The following is a 20,989-nucleotide window of genomic DNA, read 5'->3' on the forward strand; positions in this document are numbered from 1 at the left end:
ATAAGGGACACTGCAGCTCCGCTAGCTGCCTGGATGTGGTACTGGTGGACACAGCATGTTGCCAGTTGTGACTTGTCTGGATGGTGTGCAACAATACCCGTGGAGGCTTACTACTAAATGAACTTCCCAGTTGGTCGTCCTCCTGGGTTGACCCGAGCCCAGGTGTGAACCCTCATGTTCTCTTTGCATCCAACACCAACGCCCTGTGTAGTCGGAATGGCTCGTGTAGTGAGCAGTGTGTCAAAACATACAACCTGCCTCTTAGTCTCACAATTGGGTCTCTCTCAAAACATCTCTAATGTGCTGTCAGAGCATGCTGCGTGGCTCTCGCTGTTACTGAGGGATTATTTGACATCTTGCGTGTATGAATGAGAGGGGGCATGTAACGGCCCCCTGTTGGCACTTCCTTCCAAGCAACCAGCATGTAATGCAAATTGAACACATCAGCGTACCATTATACTGTGTGACAAGCCTTGTTGTATTAATAAGAAAATAAAATGAAGGTCCTTTCATTCAATACGATTTAATGTGGTGTCGTATAATTACCCTATTTCTCTGAATCCAAGACGACCCCCACTTCCTCCAAAAAAGTTAAATCAGCCTCAAAAAGTGCTTTGTAAAATCATGTAAATGCCTTTCTTGTACAGTACGTATTTTTAGATTTTGTCTTAACGCCAACGCCCAGTATTGGCTTTAGTTATGTCTTGTGCTTTTCTGGCTACACAATTATTAACCATTAATAACCATTAACTTATAAATTGGCATCATAACATCACAGAGAACCTGTCAAAAATTTGCCGACAGTACCTGTTCCATATGTCTCTTACAATACGACAATCCATCAGCGAAATATTCTTGCTGTCTATAAAACTCTTGCTTCTACTTAGCATCAGGTACAACCGGCTGCCGCTACACTCACGTCTCGCTTGCCGGGTTCGGCCAACTTCAGTGGGTAGCGATGCATAGGTCTAATAAAGACACAGACGTTGAACATTTAATTTTACTAAGCATTGGGTACAGTGGATGCGTTGTAACTCTGCAACTCAGTAGCTGTGGCCTTTCTAAGAATTCGAAGGCTCACGTTTTGATGCCATTCTGTGGATTTGAGAAATGTTTTTGTAGAGGCTAATAGAATGCCATTTCATTTTTACATCATCAATGTTCTGCACAATTGCAGGTCCTTTCTTTCATGTTCTCACAGCTTGCTTCTTTTAGGACATCTGTGAATTTTGTCTTCCTCCATGCTTTTTTCTTCCGTCCTAGTGCTCCTACAAAAATGTTTCCCTGAGTAAGCCAGCATGATTTTAGACTTTTAAATTCTCGTTGCATTTTGTACCATTAGCGGCCGTTAACCTAGATGTTAGGCCCCTTTAAACAACAATCATCATCATCAGTAAGCTGGGAATCGAACCCAGGCCCTCTGTAACGAAAGCCTGTGTGCAAGCCATTCAGCGTAGGATATGATGACGGATTGTTCAGAATTTAATATTTAAAGTTATCGGTATAAATAATTAACAAATCTACAGTAACACACCAAAAGCTTTTGTTTTTAATTTCCTCTCCTAAAATTATGGTGCGGGATTATTTGATAGCTGGGCTATTCTTGTATATATGGTGTTTATAATTTCTCTGCATATGGTTTGAATTGAATTGGTGATAGATAGCAGCCCCTCGAACTCCTCTTCCCGTTCTGATTACTGTATTTTATTTGTGTTGATGATTTGTGCTTCAGGTATAAGTTCTGTATTAACTTTCTATGTCTCCAGTCTTTTAGCATTTAAAATTCTCATGAGGGTTTCCCATTTCTTGCAGAAGCATTTGCTAAATGGACATAACGCACACTGATACTACTACTTCTCAGTACACCTTTCTCTGATTGTTCTTATAACCCCTGTGGCATGCCTGGTACTTTAACCCTTTCCTGAATCCAAATTTTTGATAGTGGATGATACCTGAATTGCATGGTGGATTTGACCGTTGATAAGATCCATTCAGAAGCTTCTTATAACGAGAAATCTTCAGACAAGGTATAGATTAGTTTAATGCACCCAGTTTTTTAGACAAGACACAGTAAAGATGATTAAATTAATTTGTTTCTAAGGAAGTTTCATCATTTCCTGAATCTGTTACGCTTGCTAACTAGAGATAGTGCATTTTATTTGTTTTAGCACCCAAGAGTGAGATATGCTGCCTGTAATGCCATCGGCCAGATGTCTACAGATTTTGCTCCTCTTTTCGAGAAGAAGTTCCACGAGAAGGTAGTTCCAGGTCTTCTTATGTTGCTAGATGACAATGACAATCCTCGGGTGCAAGCCCATGCGGGTAAGTAAATGTTCCCCTAATTTATTGATCACTCGTGGAAATTTATTCTGATGCATATTATTAGCGTTACATGTGGATAGCGAGTTTCCTGCTTTGCCACCAAGGTTGCGACTTGCCAGGAACGATGAAAGTGAATGTATGTGACAAACAGATCTGGGGTCTTTATTTTTTCACCATGCTGCAGCATCACTGAAGTCTGGCAAGTTGCCACATCGAGACTGTCTGGTGGCCGGGCTGAGTGGCTCATACGATTGAAGTTCTGGCCTTCTGACCCCAGCTTGGCAGGTTCGATCCTGGCGTAGTCCGTTGTTATTTGAAGGTATTCAGTTAGGTCAGCCTCTTGTCTAGTTTTACTGGCACGTAAAAGATCTCCTGTGGAACTAAATTCCGGCGCCTTGGTGTCTCCGAAAACCATAAAGTAGTTGGAAGTAGAGCCAATAACAACTGAGCAGCTGACTGATAAAATGGGTGTTGTATCTGCACATTTGCCACTGTCAAATAACTCTCAAAAAGCTATTTCCGGTAAAACTCTGAGACTAAAAAAAACTTGCCTGGCCTGGAATGGCTCAGAGTGATGTCCCTCAGCTCTGTCACGTCTAGCGCCTCCTAAATAATTTTGCGGATGTTTGGCGAATCTCATCCTCTTGAGATGTTCAGTATACTGTAACATGCTGATGGATCTCCTGTAGTTCTTTTATGTAAGGGTTACTGTTATACTCCTTTCAACCTTACTGGTATTAATCCCAAGGGATTTATTGGCCAGTCATGCAAGGAACTTAACTGCATATTTTTCAGAAACATTTCCCATTACTGTCATAGACTGATAGGTATTGTGTGCCATTATTGTAATGTAATATCACTTTTTTAGCAACTCTGTACTAAAAACATTTTTCAGAAGCTGCACTTTCACATTAAAAGTGACATTAGAGAAATGCAAAAATTTTAAACTTTCATCGAGTATACAGTAGTAGTCCAGTATAGCGGATTGTCGTTTTATCCATTTTTTCATGGGGCGGAAGGCACACCGACTAAAATTGGTATGAAACAGTAATTAGTTTGTTCAAAACATCAATTTCGCAGATGATTTCGATAATTAGCTTCCTCATTATTTACATGGGAATAAGCTTTCCAAAATTGAACTAGGCACGTTGAAATATAAAATATCCTCTGAAATCAGTGATGCACTGCCAAATCTTGAGGTGTATCGCATTCTTACTTAGAGCGGAACCTCGATATCTCGAATCACCTCAGGAGCTAAATTTTACTTTGAGTCATTGAAATTTTGAGATACCGTTTTTGAGCACGTATAGCGCATAATCGTATCATATGTATCTGCGGGATTATGCTGAATACCCCTACATTATTTTTAACAGCACTTTAAAATATATAAACAAACTCTTATTTAACGGCATCACTTTAATGATAACCATTATTATAGTAACTTTTTAGAAGACAGTGAAACAAGCAGCATACTACTGTTAACACCTTTGGGAAAAATCCGTTAATCACTTCTGGTTTTTATGGTTAACCTTTCCTCCCTTCACTTTGAAATTTCTCATCAGCACTGTGCAGCCGAGATTCGTAACTGAAGCTCGTCATCCGCAACTTCAGGGGGTTGCTTTCCTACGTGACCAGTAATGAATTTACACCCGAGAAGCAGCGAGGCTTCGCCGATTTTCCGATCACTAGAAGTTTGTTTTTCAGTTCCCGTCATATTGGCTCCCAGCATCACTCTAAGCCTTTCTTTACTTGTTAACTGTTCCTCACAAACCACAAATGCCGTTTTGTACAATTAATGTTGCACAAAATTCTAGTTAGAGTATTTTTTGTTTCAAGGGAGGAAATGTTTGCTTCGAGAAATTTGTGTAACCGAATTTCAAGTAACGGAGAAATAAATGCATGCGAAGAATAGGAAAAATGGCCGGAAATTTAAAATTTGAGTAATAGAGGTTTCAGATATCGAGGTTCGGCTGTAATTTCAGTACATACGATTAAAATTAAACAGTTCTCTACTTCGGCCTTCATTTCTAACAAGTTAATGATTGCTATCGGCTCTATTATTTATGCATTGATTACGAAAACATGTTATCTTCTTTCATTTCAAATTTCTTGACAGACCAGTGGTCAGTGGGCATTACTAATTGACTGACATCGCCATTGAATTTTGACTAGTGAGCTCACTAGTGCGCATAGCGAGAAAATTGATACTGAAAATGATGGATCTCATTCAGTATGATTGCTGAAGTGCATAAATATCAGTAAGTGGAAAAAATAAAGCACGCTGCATTGCTCGTAATAATTGATGCATCAGTGATAGGGTTCTCGCTGTAACAGAAGGATAATGCAAAGTTTAATAAAGGAATTTTCAGGGGACACAAAAAAACTTTTGTTGCAGTGGTTTTCTCAGTATATGGTGTGCTTGCTATAGCAGATTCCGACCGTATAAGGCGAGTTCATTTATCCTTCTCGCATATTGACATTACATCACTGCACTCAGCTGGTGACCTAAGGCTGCAGATAACTCTGCTGCCGTGGCTATACAGGGTGAGTTCATCGTGACTAGCATTGAACCTTCTTGCAGAACTTAAAATAAAGGCCCCGTGTATGTTTTTAAAAAAGTAATAATTTATAGGTACTTGAAATGTGCAGTTTAAAAAGTACTTAAAGGTGTCATTCTTCTACCTCTGTGTAAACCCTTCCAGCACAAAAGGGCCATTTTGTAATCTGTAGCGAGATCATCTCGTCGCAGGTAATGACAATATTGGTAGTGCTTATGGAAGGAGAGAAATTGCAAACTCACCGATATACTTCCACAGGACCTCTATCTTTATGTCCGAGTGTGGAAGTGAAGGTGTAGAATGCTACAATGTGTCCTGAATTTTTTTGTTTGAATCTTCACTTCATAGACTGGTTTGCCATCATTGTAGACAACAGGCCTGTCTTTCACTCTGAGTTACTAGTCTTGATAGAGGTGTGAGTTTACAGCACACATACTATCATTTTTATAACATTTTTTAATCATTTATATGTCATTTTTTGTGTTTTAACCCCATTTTCTCTCAATAAGACAGAATGGAAGAGGCTCGTCAACAGTACCCGGGAAACTGGAACTGTAAAATAAGTTAAACATAACCCAAGAAATTAATTTCATAAAAGCACGAATGGTCAGAATTGGCAGTGCTGTGTAGCGGAAAACATCAAATATTCAAAGTAAAATCCAGTCCAAGATGAGGCAATGTGCTATCTCCTGTTTTATTCAATCTAGCACTGGAATGGGTGATCGGGGATACAGATAAACCTCGGTGGCCGAGTGTCTTACTGAACAGCTATCATAAATGAAGATCCAACACAGACATCATTGTGATAAGTCAAGGGGGAAAAGATGATGATAGCTATCATGAAACACACTGCAAACATGGGTCTAAAGTTCAACGAAAATGAAGATATGTCAAGATACAAATTTAGGACCAGGCTGCATTATCTGAAAACCAAAAGAGCTTCCAATCTGTGGATAAATTCAATACCTGGGAACATGGTTCACCACACACAATAAAGAGGAGAGGATTCAGGCAGGAACAAGCTTTTATTTTTTGTTTGAATTTCCGCAGCTTTGGCAAAGAGGGATGCCACCACTGGCGTGATTGTTGATTGGTCTCAAGTGTCGCCGAGGTTTTGTCACCCATGACAATTGAGTCCAAAAGATTGTCCTGTTCGGCTGAAAAGCGTTGAGGAAATGCGCAGGAAGAATCAACTCTTTGCCGCATGTGGTATTCAGTCGGCATGCGTAGCACCCATCTTGCGCACACCTTCCGGGATTTCAACTTTTCTGCTAAAATTCTGTGAGCGGCGCTTTGGGAAACCTCAGGAACCAAAGTGTAGGGATCATCCAGGATGATCCGCCGATCTTCACATATGATCTGCTCAGCCTTCACGACTGTCTAGATGGAAATTGGCGGTCTCCCGCTCTGTTGTTCTCTGTGAATTTCAGTCCAACCGGCTGCAAACTCTCAACACCACTTACGAACATTTTTTGACATCCGTGCACGACTCACCATACACTTCCGTCAATTGGCTATCAGTTCAGTACCATTTGCCTTCAAATACCAAATAAACTGCACGCACTTCGCACTTGGCGGTAACCTCCAATGGGAGCTCCATTCTCAATGGCTGCCAAACCGAGACAGAGTGCATCAGTGCGGCGTGCACGTGTGTGTATGCGAGCGCGGGAAACACTCTTCACAATATTGTGACCAACGGCCACATTATCAGACAATTTTGGGATTACCCTCGTACCATATTTATACATAATTTCATCCCCTTTTTTTCCTAAAAATTCAGAGGGCAAAACTCGAGGGGGAGAATATATAGATATTACGTGATCGTCATCTACTCCAGTTTCCTGGGTGTGGTGTACATGCGCTTGCCATTTTTTCCTGTCTGCACACCTCTTGTGTTCCAGGACATCTTCCCATTTGAGACTTCTCTCCTCCACATCCGATTTCACTGGGTCTGTCTAGCATTTCTTTGGCTTTCCCTATGGTATTTTTCTTTTGACAGTAAAGTCAAAGTACTTTCTGGTAGGTCTCTTGCTCTTCATTGTCATAGCATAACTGTACCACTGATGTCGACGCTTCTTTATCACATTGTTAATAGGGAGGACCTCAACGCCAGCTACCTTCCTGTTTACTTCATTCCTGATTTTAGCCTATCGTGTTGATTCATAGTTGTATTGAATCTCAATTCTGTTGCCGGAATTTTGCTGTAGTCCTTGTTCAGCAGAGTACATATCTCTAAACCATATGTGAGAATCAGTACAAAGTAGGTGCAATACAGGTTTGCTTTTGCTTTTTTTTTGTGGTATTTTGCATACCCAGAGTAGATTTCTGACTTAAATTTTAAAAGTTTAATGCTCTCTGTGTCCTGCTGAGTATTTCCTGCTTGACAGTGTTTGTCTTTGGAGATTGTGTTTCTGAGGTACTTGAAGTGACAAACTGATTAGAGTTTTGCTCCTTTAAAAAAAAAAAAAAAAAAAAAAAGTTTTTAGTGTGTTCGTTTCCTGTTTATGGTCATTTTTACAGTCTTTGATTTGCTTATCTTACTCTCAAATTTATTGAACATAAATTATGCGATGACTACCGAAAAATCAAACTAAAATTGAGATATACAACTTCAAATACTTTATATAAAAATATTCGAACTTTGGGTCACGAAATAACATGTGGATTCGGCTACCTTTAATTCTTCTGAGCCCACCAATAGTGAATTTTTTTTTTTTCTACTCCAAACCTCTTCACACCCACTTCATTAAGTTATTTTCTGCAAAATGAACAACTTTAATTTAAACTGCACGGTATAACTACTATTTTCCTTCCATTGTGCAAGTCATTTAATTGTTTTGCAACAAGGATGGTAACATAACACGTAATTTAACAAATCATTAACCTTTGTTGATGAAACCCATATTTTTGTAAAGTCGTATGTTAAAAGTTAGGTATTAACAACTGTTCATGAAGCTGGGCATAAATATTCAAATTTCTTTATCTTTCATTTAAAAGTCCCAAGTCTGACCCCGCAGTGTAGGGGGCAACGCGCTCGCCTGTCACCCGGCGTCCCCGGGTTCGATTCTCAGCCGTGACAGGGCTTTTTAAGTGTAATGATTAATGTCCCTGGCCTGGGGACTGGATGTTTGCGACGTCCTTAATCTTCCTTTCCTCACACACAACATTCCACACTACCGCCATTCCAATTACCCGCAGGTTCATACAATATGGTGCTAAGTCCCAAAATTGCCTCAGGCGAGTTGTGAATGTCCCCTTTCTGGAAATCTATGAGTTAAATTAGATAGGATGCCTCTCAGTCAGTCACCACTGATCTGCATTTAGGGCAGTCGCTCAGGTGGCAGATTTCCTGCCTGTTGTTTCCCTAGTCTTTTCTTAAATAATTGCAAAGAATTTGGAAATTTATTGGAAATATCCCTTGGTAATTTATTCCAATGTGTAACTCTTCAATAAACGAGTGTTTGTCCCAATTTGTCCTGTTGCATTCCCTGAACTAGGCTCATGCACAGGGGAATGACTGCGTGGTTTTTATTTTGTCTGGTGCAGCCATGCGAGAACAGGCGTAGTTGTCTTTTTAGATAAATCGCTTTTTGTTTACGTAATCCATAAGGAGAGACCTCAGAAATCTCATGATGCATGGTGCATGACTTTTTTTTCTGTTTCAACATCAAACGATGGATCTTGGAATAAAATAATAGAAACACCATCGGAACAAAATGGCCAAATTTTGACTTCTGTTTCAACGCACTCTGGTTCAGTTGTAGATGTATCAGCTGGCTCATCTAACGTTGATGTCCATCAAAGCCACTTACGGTTCAGTGATCTAACTCTTGAAACTAAGTACATGCTGTAAGGTGATGATACCCACTGAATAATGTAATGTTTGCTTTACAGGAGCTGCTCTGGTTAATTTTAGTGAAGATTGTCCGAAGAACATCTTGACGCAGTACCTGAACGCTATTATGGGTAAATTGGAAGCCATCCTCACAGCGAAGTTTACGGAGGTTTGTATCGTTATTCGATTTTAGTGAATATTTTTGTTTTAATACCTTCCAGCACACAAGTACCATGCTGTAATCAGTGATGGGATCATCTCATCATTGGTCATGACAATATTGGTAGTGCTCATGGAAGGAGAGAAACTGCACACTCACCGATATACTTCTACAGGACCTCTATCTTTATGTCCAAGTGTGGAAGTGAAGGTGTAGAATGCCACAACATTGTCATATTTTTGGTGTTGGGTAGTAGTTTTTATAGGGCCAGTCGCTTGAAGCAGTTGTCGCCTGAGTTCTTTATGACATTTTGGACAGACCTTTGTCATACTTTGCCCTTGAATGTTACCATCTTAACTCTTTTCTCTCCAATTTTTTGTAAGTCCTGATTTCTCCCAACTTGTATTTCATTCAGCATTCTTCATATTTTGAAACCCGGTATTAAGTAATGGTTATATCAATATATATATATACATGAAAAAACTAAAAAAATTAATGACAATATATGGTATTTACAAGACACAAAATCAAGCTTTTCACTTTCTTAATGGTATGTCTTGAGTGTGTGGAAGCATTCAAAGTAAATGCCTGGATGGAGCCCTGCTTGATTATCCAACCAGCCTTCACTAAAATAATCCTGCATTTCTGCCTTATTGTTCATCCCCATGTTGATAATTACACCTATAAATGCCTTCAGCTCTTCTAAAGTGGAGTATTTTGCTGTATTTTCATTTCGGCAAATTTGTTTGTCTCTTGGACAATAGAGGTTGTCGACTGATCGGTAAAAAATAGCTACCAGTACTCTAGTTCTATTTTAGGTCTATTGCCACAACTCGTGAATCCACTGACTAACCTGTAAGGAAATCATCCGTTCTCCACGATCTCAAAGGTATGTTTGAAGTCAGCACGGTATGACTGGGACAAGTCACAATACTATCGCCTCCTCCATGATTTCTTCCGACGCTGATATCAATATCGTCATTTGAATCGCTAATGGATACATCACTTTCATCGCCAGATTCGAAATTTTCATTGATTTCATGGTCACTATCATCAATTCAAAGAGATGCAAGAATCTCAGCTTCGATCAGACTATGCGCCGCTATGTTGCTTCACGCGACTGCTTTCCATTGTCAAGGAAACAGGGCAATTTTGCCAAGCAAAGAGAAACTAAAAAACACCTATTTGGTTTCTTTTGGTTTTTCGGAAGCGTCCAGCACTAACGAAGCGAAGTGCAAAAGCCCTGGCATTCCCGGTAACCTAGCAACGAGCGGCAAAACATTGTGTCGACTCAGGGTCGACACACTAGCTATAACGCAAAGTGACGGCTGTCGACCTCAGGTCGACACGAGCGGAAAGGGTTACACTCGATTACAACTTAATGAAGCTCTCCTTACAGACACTTCCTAAATATGTTTTTATATCCCAAGTTTTGTCAGGAACAGCTTTGATCTGACTAAACAACTCTATTTTGAAAGGAATTCCACAGTGGTATGTTTGCCTTTGCTATCACTATTACTATCTTCGGATTGTTCTGTCATGTGACCTGTTATGTTCGCTTTCATTATCATCAACCTCTCTGTCATTGTTCCTTATGTATTGTGTTCTTGCAACCATGGCAGAACATCTAAAATACGGTAGAAGTTCATTACAGAGAGTACGGCATATAGTGAGAAATCTGTTGTAATAACAGCTTTTAAAAAAAAAATTACATATCCCTTGGAAATTCCTATAGTGAACTGTACATTGTCTGTTGTTTACAACAAGAACCTCTTCAATGATGCATCCAATATTACGAGTAATATAGGATACGTTACTTTTTCAGATATTCTCATTTGTTCCCTCTAGTGATTATATTTAATGTGATTGATCATCTTCAGTATAGATTTCTCGCTATGTGCACTAGTGAGCTCTGAGGTGATATAGATGTTGATTCCCATAGGGAACCTGAAATATTTGTCCCGAATGAGTAAATTTATAATACTAATATAAATGGTCCGTTATTGGACATTATAAATTTTCCAGCTAAATCAACATCTATATTATCTGATGGGCAGGCAGGCATTATTTTTTGGTAAAGAGACAGTCTCTCATAGTGCATTGGCACTACTGGTGGCTCCAAGTAGCCTACGCAGTGGCCTCCACGGTATACACTAGCCACGCGTCTTGGTGGGTGTTCTATTTACCAACTGATGAGCCCAACTTAGCACACTGGGTCAAAATGCCTGCAACCAGGGGCCTATTCCACGAACGAACTTTGCAACTTTTCACTTTGCACTTTGCACTTTTCAGTTCAGATTTTGTTCCACCATCGCTTTTCAGATTTAGCTTGCAAAGTGAAAAGTTAGAAATCTTTTCACTTTTCAAGCCTGTTATGTTCCTCCATTGCTACAGAAATGCAAAGTGCAAAGAAATGAAGTGAAAAGTTTTCATAAATCTTGCAAAGAGATGATTCCCTTTTCATATGTTAATTAACAAGTATGTACATTAGTTTCTCGGCGTAGAATTTGGTTTAGTCATATAAACACGTTACGACGTGAGCTTTTGTTAGCATCAAGTGAGGACAGTGATGCAGAATCCAATAACAGAACGTCCAAAGACAGGATTAATTTTCATAACCTCACTTCGACGTAATATCGCGACTGATTTCGTATTATCCCAATAGAGGCTGACTATATTCTAGAAATGATCGGCCATTTATTGAAACATAAAGAAGTAAATTCCTTTCCGAAAAAGAACAAATTCTTACATGTTTACAATTTTTAGTAAATTTTGCCCAGCTGTACTGTGTAACAGCAATGCATGGGACATCAAAATCAATTATTTGCAGAACTGTTACCAAAGTCGTAGATGTTATAGTAAATGTAATATTTCCTAACAGTACGTTGGCCTGATAATCCGCTTAATATAGCGACGGGATTTCTAATGAAGGGTGAATGTCCTTCTGTGTTTATATGTGTTGACGGTACTCTCGTTAACATTGATGTGTGTCATCATTTGAGAGGTTATCTTTAAAGTTGTCAAAAAAGGATGTCACGTTTCTCCTTGACAACTTCCACCACAGCCAGCTTCTTATAATAACCTTTCTTTCCCATGATAAAAACTTTAACGGTACGACAATTATACCACCAAGTTCGCCGCGAAAAGTAAAGCATTAAAATCATAGAGTATTAGGCCTATACAGTTTGCTCATGGAATAACTCGATCGGATCACTCATTCGCAAAGACTTTTCACTTTGCAAAGAAATTGAAAAGTACAGCCTAGTTCATGGGGGAACAGAAAGACTTTGCACTTTGCAAGAATTGAAAAGTGAAAAGTGCAAAGTTGAAAAGTTGCAAAGTTCGTTCGTGGAACAGGCCCCAGGAATGAGTTAGATGGTATTACTAGTGAACTCTATCGTCATTAGAAGGTGATGTTGGAGTTGGTTTGTAATACCTGTCAACTTGTGTACTGTAAACAGAAGTTGAAATAAAAGAATGTTTTCATAAATAATATGGCCAGTAGCAGTTATCGCGTTAGGAATGAAGGCTGAAGTAAAAGATCGCTTAATTTTAATGCTAGGTACTGAAATTGGGTAAGAGATTAGTTTATATGTTCTTGCATCTGGTTGAATTTTGGAAGGCTCTCACTATGTGGAAAAGATTATCAGTATTCTATTGGGGCTTGAATTCTAAGTCACTTTATGTACATGGCTTTAACTTTTAACCTTTTGAATAGTGCGCATGTCATATGATGGCCACATCTGAGTACGTATATGTCCGGTAAACAACCTCTGGGGAGTAAGAATTATGTTTTAAAATTACAATAAACTAATTTATTACAACTTGAGAGACTTTGAGGCACATGAAAACATATTTTGGATCGAAAAAACAGTCATTTCAAATCTTTTTTAATGTATGATTCTTTTCGAAGCAAGACTGTATGCAGAGAGCGACTTCACAAGTAGAATACTCGTAGCTCGTTTCTTTCCTCTTTTGTCCTAATCAGGTAGTGTGTTTGCACGCATAACATTGCCCGAGAAATTGACACTTCTTTGATTCATTTTGTGGGTGTGGACTCATAAAATGGCAACCTTCGATGAGCAACAGGTCTTGTGCCCCACCTCCAATCGGGCGTGCAACATTCCTTCCGTTGTTTTTAGCAGTAAAGTGTTTCTCCAGCACTTGTCAAAAATATATTCAGTTACATATACAAAAACCAAAAATATTTACAGCTACAAAGAGCACAAACAACTATCCACATTGGCAGCAATTGTAACACTAGTTTGTAATATGTACGCTAACGGCACACCAAACTCTTACACTGTAATGAGTATACGTATTCCCATTAGACCACCAGGATTGATACGGCGACACTAATTGAAAAACTGAAGAAGTTCCCGAAAACCGCTGCCAGATATCATATTATGCCAGTAAGCACTTCAGTTCTCAGTACTAGCCTAAAGCGATAAATGCCATGCTCACTCTATTGACTGTCCTTTGGTGCAGTCGTCAACATTTTGATAACTGAACATACCTGTGTATCTTGCTATCGCACAACTATACTTTTTAATATCAAATAGAGGAGAAAAATAATCCCCGCTTATATCTTGCATCGGTTATTTTTGTCACAAGGTACACCCTGCAGCATGCATGTTCTCAGCTTTGGACTATTCCCATAATCATTTCTCTGCCCTTAGTATGTGTACAGCAGGTAGGTATTTCCTGGCCTAATGAGCTAGATAGAATGTGGATTAATTTCAATTTTCGTTTTCCCAGTGTGTGGTCATAAACCAATGTACTGGTGACAGTTTGTTCTTGTACAGTATAATTTGTCTCTACAGCCATTGTTTTCAGGCTTTAATATCACCCAAAACAAGAAGGAAAAACCTAGGGAGGAAGGGGCTATTTAGACTTTTCTTTCGTTTCAGTATCTGTGGCTTGATTCTGTAAGGGCCAATGTCATTTCTCATCGAAATTGAGATAGTAACAGATTCTAACACGTTTTATCCTCTCCTGCAGTGTATTAAAAGGGCTAATGTCTCTGAAAAATGTTAAACAAACCGTTAACATTTAATTAAATAATACCTTGCAAAAGTTGAAGAATATGTGAATGAATGATCTTGGATTACTGACAAAGATTAGAGATCTGGGAATTTGTAAAGAATATAATAGAATATTTTAGTATTTAATCAGCTGGTTTCCACAAAGAAAGTGCAACATATTTATAGTCGTTGAAAAAAAATAGTAGGAAATTTATAAACAAAACTTCAAGTGCTCCGGCAGGTTTTTTGACATTGGCCCTTTTAGAACGAAGCCTCGGTTATCTTAGCGTATTTTCATGTTTTTGTCTTTTTTCAAAAATGTGCACACTACTGTAATATTGTGTTCATAGGAATGCAGTGCAGTATTAGTTCTAAAGATATGTCTTTTTCAGAGGTGTGTTTCTATTTCAGCTGGTGGAAAAGGGTACAAAGTTGGTTCTGGAGCAGGTGGTAACAACAATTGCCTCTGTAGCCGATACATCAGAAGAACAGTTCGTAGCATATTACGACCGTTTGATGCCCTGTCTCAAGTATATTATTCAGAATGCAACGACCCCTGACCTGAAGATGCTCCGCGGCAAGGCTATTGAGTGCGTGAGCCTCATTGGTCTTGCTGTTGGTCCTGAGAAGGTAAGTGTCACTTGTTAAAAGATTGCTTTGTATAGGAGGAAATGGTACAACTAAGTGCACAAACATGGACAGTAAGTCGGGAAAGAAATGCATCAGTTACAAATAATTCGTACGACTGGCTAGTGTGTGGCCGAAGAGCCCATCGTCCAAATCTTCCAGATTTGTCTGCAATTTTCAGTTTTTCTGATTTGTAAGTTTCTTGCCTTCAGTAATGAGCGTCTAGGGAGGTAAATAAAAATGGACATGTTCAATCCATTACTGTTTGTATATTTGTTTTTGTTCTCACTCATATATCGTCTACTTCATACAACCTTCCAAGTTTTCTTCCCGCTCTGATGGCCTCCAGATACTTTTCCTAGGTCGATTTCTCCTTTTCTTCTCTTAACTATGCATTTGACAATAGTAGTGATGAAGATGATGTATCTTACAGTATGTCCAATAAATCTGAAATGGTTTTCCCAGAAGAAAACCGTAAGTTTTAATTTCACTAATTGCAGATATTAAAATATTTAAGCTTGCCACACCAGGGTGAAACAGATAATTTCACAATTGAAATGACCTAAAAGTGCTTGAATACTTTACATTATTTAAACGTCTCCTACACTTCTTGGTTTATTTTTCTTGTCAGTCTAGTTCGTTCCTGTCATTTCGCACCATTACCACGCGTTTAATACTTCCATGAGCTCTCTCTCTCTCTCTTTTTTTTTTTTTTCCTAATGTCCAGCTTTCACTTCTATAAAGCAGTGTGCTCTTTCTCCAGTAATCTTGCAGGACATTTTGTAATTTCAATATTTATGTGCTCTTTGGTCAGAAGATTCTGCTTTGCCATTTTGTTTCTGGTAGTGATATCTTGATATCAGGATTGTTAAGGTTGTGAACTTTGTCTAACAGGGATCGTGTTATCTTAACATTGCTTAACCCTAGTAATGCCAGGATAATTTTATGTAAGTTGTTCAGTAATGGATATATTTAATGCATAATTATTTTGTTATATTGTAACTGACAGTAGCAATGTGTTACAGATTCTTAAATTGATTGATACAGGTAGAATACACAAACTGTAAAGGCCCTCCATCCTTGGCATTGCTAGGACTAAAGAAATCGACCTAATGTTTAGGAAAACCTCTGAAAAGGTAACATGTTAACCTTCCAGCACACAAGTGCCATGTTGGAGCCTCTGATAAGATCTTCTCATCACAGGTAGTGACAATACTGGTAGTGCTCATGGAAGGAGAGAAAATAGCAGGCTCACTGATACACTTCCAGAGGACCTCTATCCTTATGTCCAAGTGTGGAAGTGAAGGTGTTGAATGCTACAGTATAATTAGTAGTGATTAACCTTGGACATTTTACTATCATGGACCTCTAGTTCAGTCCTAATCATTCTATATCTGTTGTCACCTAGTTAAATGTCGAGGTATTTGCTTACATAACTACTGAAATAGTGTTCCAAGGATTCCAAATTTATACCAGTAAAAGCTGCCACATGTGGCTGCCACCACAAGATTTAACATTGCCAGTTCTAGGGATAAAAAGTCTCTTGCCTGGAAAAATGGTATATGGCATTTACTCTCTTTATTGGTTGTATGTACATTGCTCATTAAAATTTTATCTGTTTCAAATTTTGATTAACAGGGCATTGATTGTATTTTGTGATCGTAGTTCATGCGAGATGCCAGCGAGGTGATGGACATGTTACTCAAAACTCAAACTGAAGGAGATCTCCCGGATGACGACCCTCAGACGTCGTATCTCATTTCTGCATGGGCAAGGATTTGTAAGATTCTAGGTAGGTTTGCATCAGAGATTCTACTCGATGCAAGCTGGTGTGCTTGTGTGTAAAAGTTGTTTTATCTTTTCTGCTATTGCATGCATATATAAGTAGAGCTCTACACGTTGCAGATATCTGCAAAGTTAATGTCTTGGCGGATACAAACTGTATGGCAGTGCGGATAATTTTGCTGATAATTTCTAAATAATGATATTTGTTTATTTTCACTCAAGTATGCTCTTTATTTTTCCTGGTGATTGGGGGAATGGTTATATATAAAAAGCCTTGAGACCATAAATCTGTCTTGACCCTACCTGGCTCCTGCCCACAATTAATGGAAGTGAGCAACAAAGGTCAATATGTCGGTAGTTGTCGCAAGAGAAAATCCCTCATAAACCTGTGACTGCAGGGGTTCTGGTGCGAGGTGTCAGGCCTATTGTATTATGTTAACAGATCTATCTGCTTCAATACCTTGGGTGTAATACACTGCGGTTAAATATTTACGATATCTGCGGATAACCATTTGCGGATGTGGATATTATTTTGTATATCTGCACAGGGCTCTATATGTAAGTTCCTTTTTAGTCAAATTTGTTAAATATTGCACAATCTGATCAAAAGCATGGGAACACATAATCAAAACTGTCCTCGTTAAGTTTCCCTTTTATATACTACCCTGTATGGACATTAATAGTGAGGAAGAATATCTACCAGATGTTAGAATTTCTCCGGGCGAATGGTAGACCACCAGTAGCACTGTAGCAAGCCTATTTATGTGGGTTGTTGGGAGTGTCTAGCTAAGTTCATATTCATCCCAGAGGTGTTTTATAGGATTGAGGCCGAGCTTGACAGTTGCAGTCACTTAAGTGCAGCCGGTATGCAGTTTCGGAAGATAGTAGGTTTGAACCCCATTTTCGTCGCTCCTGAAGATCGTTCCCATTTTCACGCCAGGCAAATGCTGGGGCTCTACCTTAAGGCCATGGCCGCTTCCTTCCCACTCCTAGCCCTTTCCTGTTCCATTGTCGCCATAAGACTTACCTATGTCGGTGCGTCTTAAAGCCAATTGAAAAAAAAAAAAAGGGATTGATGTTGGTGCTGTGGCTGGTTACTCCATCTCCAGAACATTATTGGCCACGTACAGATACCACTATATGAGGAGGAACACACAGTGGTCATCTGCGATCTAGACTTCTACCATTGATAATATAGAGCTGGTCAGAATGTCCATATATCCTGCTATATTGTACTCTACTATTACTAAACGACATAGTCCCAAAATACATACAGTGTACAGTACCTCTGCCAAATTACATTGTAGACACAGTACAGGCTGGCATGTATAGTTCACCTGGGATTCGCTGCACCCAAAACCTTCCATCTGGACTGCCATGATGGTATATCATGATTCATCACTTCACATTACACGTCTCCAATCAGAGCGTGAGCATTGAACACCAATCCTGATGCTAATTTCCAATATAAATGGTCTGTTATTGGAAATTGTAAATTTTCCAGCTAACTCATTCCTTTTTGCGAGTGTGCTAAGTTGGGCTCATCAGTTGGTAACTAGCACACCTACCAAGCCGCGTGGCTAGTGCACGTAAGCTACTTGGAGCCACAGGCAGCGCCAGTGCACTATGGGAGACTTGATCTGTTTTACAAAAATTGATGCCTGCTAGGCCATCAGATGATATACTGTATATTGATTCCCGTAGGGAACCTGAATTGTTCCTAACGCCCAAATTGGCACGCTGGGGCGAAACGCTTGCAACCAAGAATGTGTTAGCGGGAAAATTTATCATTTGCAAATAACGTACCATTTATATTGGTATTACGAATTTACTCATTCAGGACAAATATTTCAAGTTCCCTATGGGAATCAATATCTGTATCAGTCCTAGTTGCACAGTTAGTGGCACTCCGGAATTCACGGGTGATATGTCATCCGATTTTCTCGTACCTCCTTTGTCAATGCTTGACATTCCACGTCGGTCAACACATTTGGCATATCCATATGTTGTTTTGTTACGTCTTCCCACTTACACGTCACAAACCTAGATATCTGAGGTAAGCTATCGTAAACGCAAAAAAACTATATCGTGCAACAGTTCAGCCTTATGCCACCATCTGCACTCCTTATCGTATCGCCTCTTGCAATAGTCTACCATGGTCAGAACTGTCAATTCAACCTGCCTTGAAGGCAATAACATGTGCCTCAGTAGCTTCTTTCTGCTCTCCTGTAAAGTTAGCAAAATGTCACATACAATAGTTTACCTCAGATGTCCAGAAATGTGTCCCCGATGGAAAGGTAGAAATGGCTCCGAATGATTGCTTACTGATGTGGCAACCAATAACTATTCCACGTTTGAAGTTGCCAAGCTATCTTGCTCTACTAATAATAATAATAATAATAATAATAATAATACTCATATGGCCTCAGCTACCGTATGCAGACATTTCAATTTGACGCCATCTGGCTGTCTGCTCGTCAATTTCGACGTTCCATTTTACTCAAATCCCACTAGATGGCAGACCGAGTAAACCGAAACTCTCTTGGGCATCTATGGCTGAGATTTAATTAATTTTGTCGGGTAAACACCGAATGTGTCACCAGAGGTCTTTTACATGCCGACATCATACGACATGGAGTGTCGTATGGAATTTTTTCCGCCCTTCAAAAATCAGACTACCTCTGCCGGGTTTGAACCCGCTATCTTGGGATCCGGAGGCCGACACTCTACCTCTGAGGCAGCTACTAATTCTGCAGGTGTCGCATAGTCTTGAGCGACGGTTGTGGTAATATCCAAGCTCTGGTGTACGTGCATAGAGGTGTATCAGGACACTTTTGATCATATTGATTATGTATTACAGTATATGATAGTTCTTTTCTATACATGTATTTTTGCCCTTTTTAGAGTCCAAGCGTTCAGTGTTTTAAAATTATTTTGTAAAATGTCATTGTGACTATCTTCCAGCACATAAGGGCCATGTTGTAATCTGTGGCGAGATCTTCTCGTTATAGGTAAGGACAATATTGGTAGTGCTTATGGAAGGAGATGAATGACACGGCCACTGATATACTTCCACAGGACCTCTATCTTTATGTCCGGGTGTGGGAGTGAAGGTGTGCAGTGCTACAATGGAATACATTATATTTTTATAAAAGTGTATTGTGACCTAAAAGCATTTTCCTGAATTATTGAAATTATTCTTAGTGCAGAGTGAGCATTTTTCTGTGTTAGTCAGTTTTCCTTTGAATATTTTATTGTTCCTGTTATGTGCTGTATATTGTGTTGAAAATACGAAAAGGAACATACAAGTAAAGAATCATCTCCACTTCTTTACTCGCTACCATACTCACGATTGTAGGCTTATCAATCCCAGTTCTCTTACACCTCTATCTTCTCGGCCTTGGATGAGCTCTTCTTCCCAACTTCGTCAATAAGGTGACAGCATCTCTGGAGGTTCTCATGATAAGTCTTCTACAGTTTTTATGGAAGTGTAGGATGAAAGGAAAGCTGATTGAACATAGCAAAAGTACATAAAATTGATGAATACAGGTGGTAAGACTAGGAGCGCACAGCAAACATCGAAGGACTGTATGACTGTTGGGCTTCTTTCCCCTTCGTGGTCACTTGTGACTTTTACACATGTACTTTTATTTATCATTTTTGTCTATTCTCTTTCTATGTTTATCCAGCTTTCTTCTTATCCTATCATGGTTAAAGATCTGTGAGGATTAAATGATCTGTTAAGCCCCTTTCACGTGATCCACTGGTTTCCACGCCACTCCACCAGGAGCCTGTTTCATAAAGCTACAAGTGTACAAGTTGTTGATGCAAATGGATGTTCCTACACTTGTAGGAAATTTTTGTTTCACAAACAAATTTTCTACAATTGCAAGGTTTCTTCATTTCATTACGAGTCTTACAAGTCAGCCGATTTCTGTGAGATAGCCAAGTGGAGTCAAACATGAGTAGTTCTAAACAACAACAAATTGCAAACAAAATTTTAATCCTGAATAAAATCAAGGATGGGAAGGAATTTTGTTAGGAGCTGTCTCCTTCACTCACGAAAGAAGATAAAGTTGGAGAGTGGAGGAATATTCATAATGTAGTCTTATCTCTGGATCAATATAGATTTAGATTTTACACATTAGGGATGTCGTGCAGAATTTAAAAAAGACCACTGTTATAAGTGCTAAAACGTAATTATCATCACATAGGCCTACATTCTTATCACTTAAATGTTAAGGTTAGGTCATCATGGTATACAACTTGTACATAATAATTTTATAATATTCTGCGGTACATAGTGAAAATCTGATTCATCGTTTTCATTTTCAACAGATTCTATGTTCCTCATGTTCTGACCTTGAAGTTCTCTGAAATATTACAAAGTGTAACACAACAAATAAAAATATTAGCTGCAAAAGTAGGGTTGATTCTTAAGATGATTGAGACAGGAAAAGTTTTCTCTTAAGGTCCCAATGGCATTTTTAATTATATGTCTTGTTGACTTATGAGCTTTATTAAACCGCATAACTGCAGGGTCATTTATATTATCAAAGGCAGGTGTAATGAGTTTTTCTTTAAAGTGGGTACCCTGAAACACCAAGAAGAATAGCGCTTGGAAAGAGACACCAACCAGCATAAAAGCGTTGAGAAAGAGTGCTGTTTCTTAGTACGT

General features: G+C 39.1%; 1 protein-coding gene across 1 annotated transcript in view; it reads left to right on the plus strand.

Moving 5' to 3' along the window:
* Positions 1 to 20,989, plus strand: part of Karybeta3 (karyopherin beta 3) — a 93,908-nt gene that overhangs the window by 37,867 nt on the left and 35,052 nt on the right. The window contains exons 10-13 of the mRNA XM_067158028.2: positions 2,169 to 2,322; positions 8,775 to 8,884; positions 14,311 to 14,529; positions 16,192 to 16,318. Of these exons, the coding sequence (XP_067014129.1) occupies positions 2,169 to 2,322; positions 8,775 to 8,884; positions 14,311 to 14,529; positions 16,192 to 16,318 (610 nt within the window). The remainder of the gene's footprint in view (positions 1 to 2,168; positions 2,323 to 8,774; positions 8,885 to 14,310; positions 14,530 to 16,191; positions 16,319 to 20,989) is intronic.

Source organism: Anabrus simplex, chromosome 14 (assembly GCF_040414725.1).
Source record: "Anabrus simplex isolate iqAnaSimp1 chromosome 14, ASM4041472v1, whole genome shotgun sequence".
Taxonomy (NCBI): domain Eukaryota; kingdom Metazoa; phylum Arthropoda; class Insecta; order Orthoptera; family Tettigoniidae; genus Anabrus; species Anabrus simplex.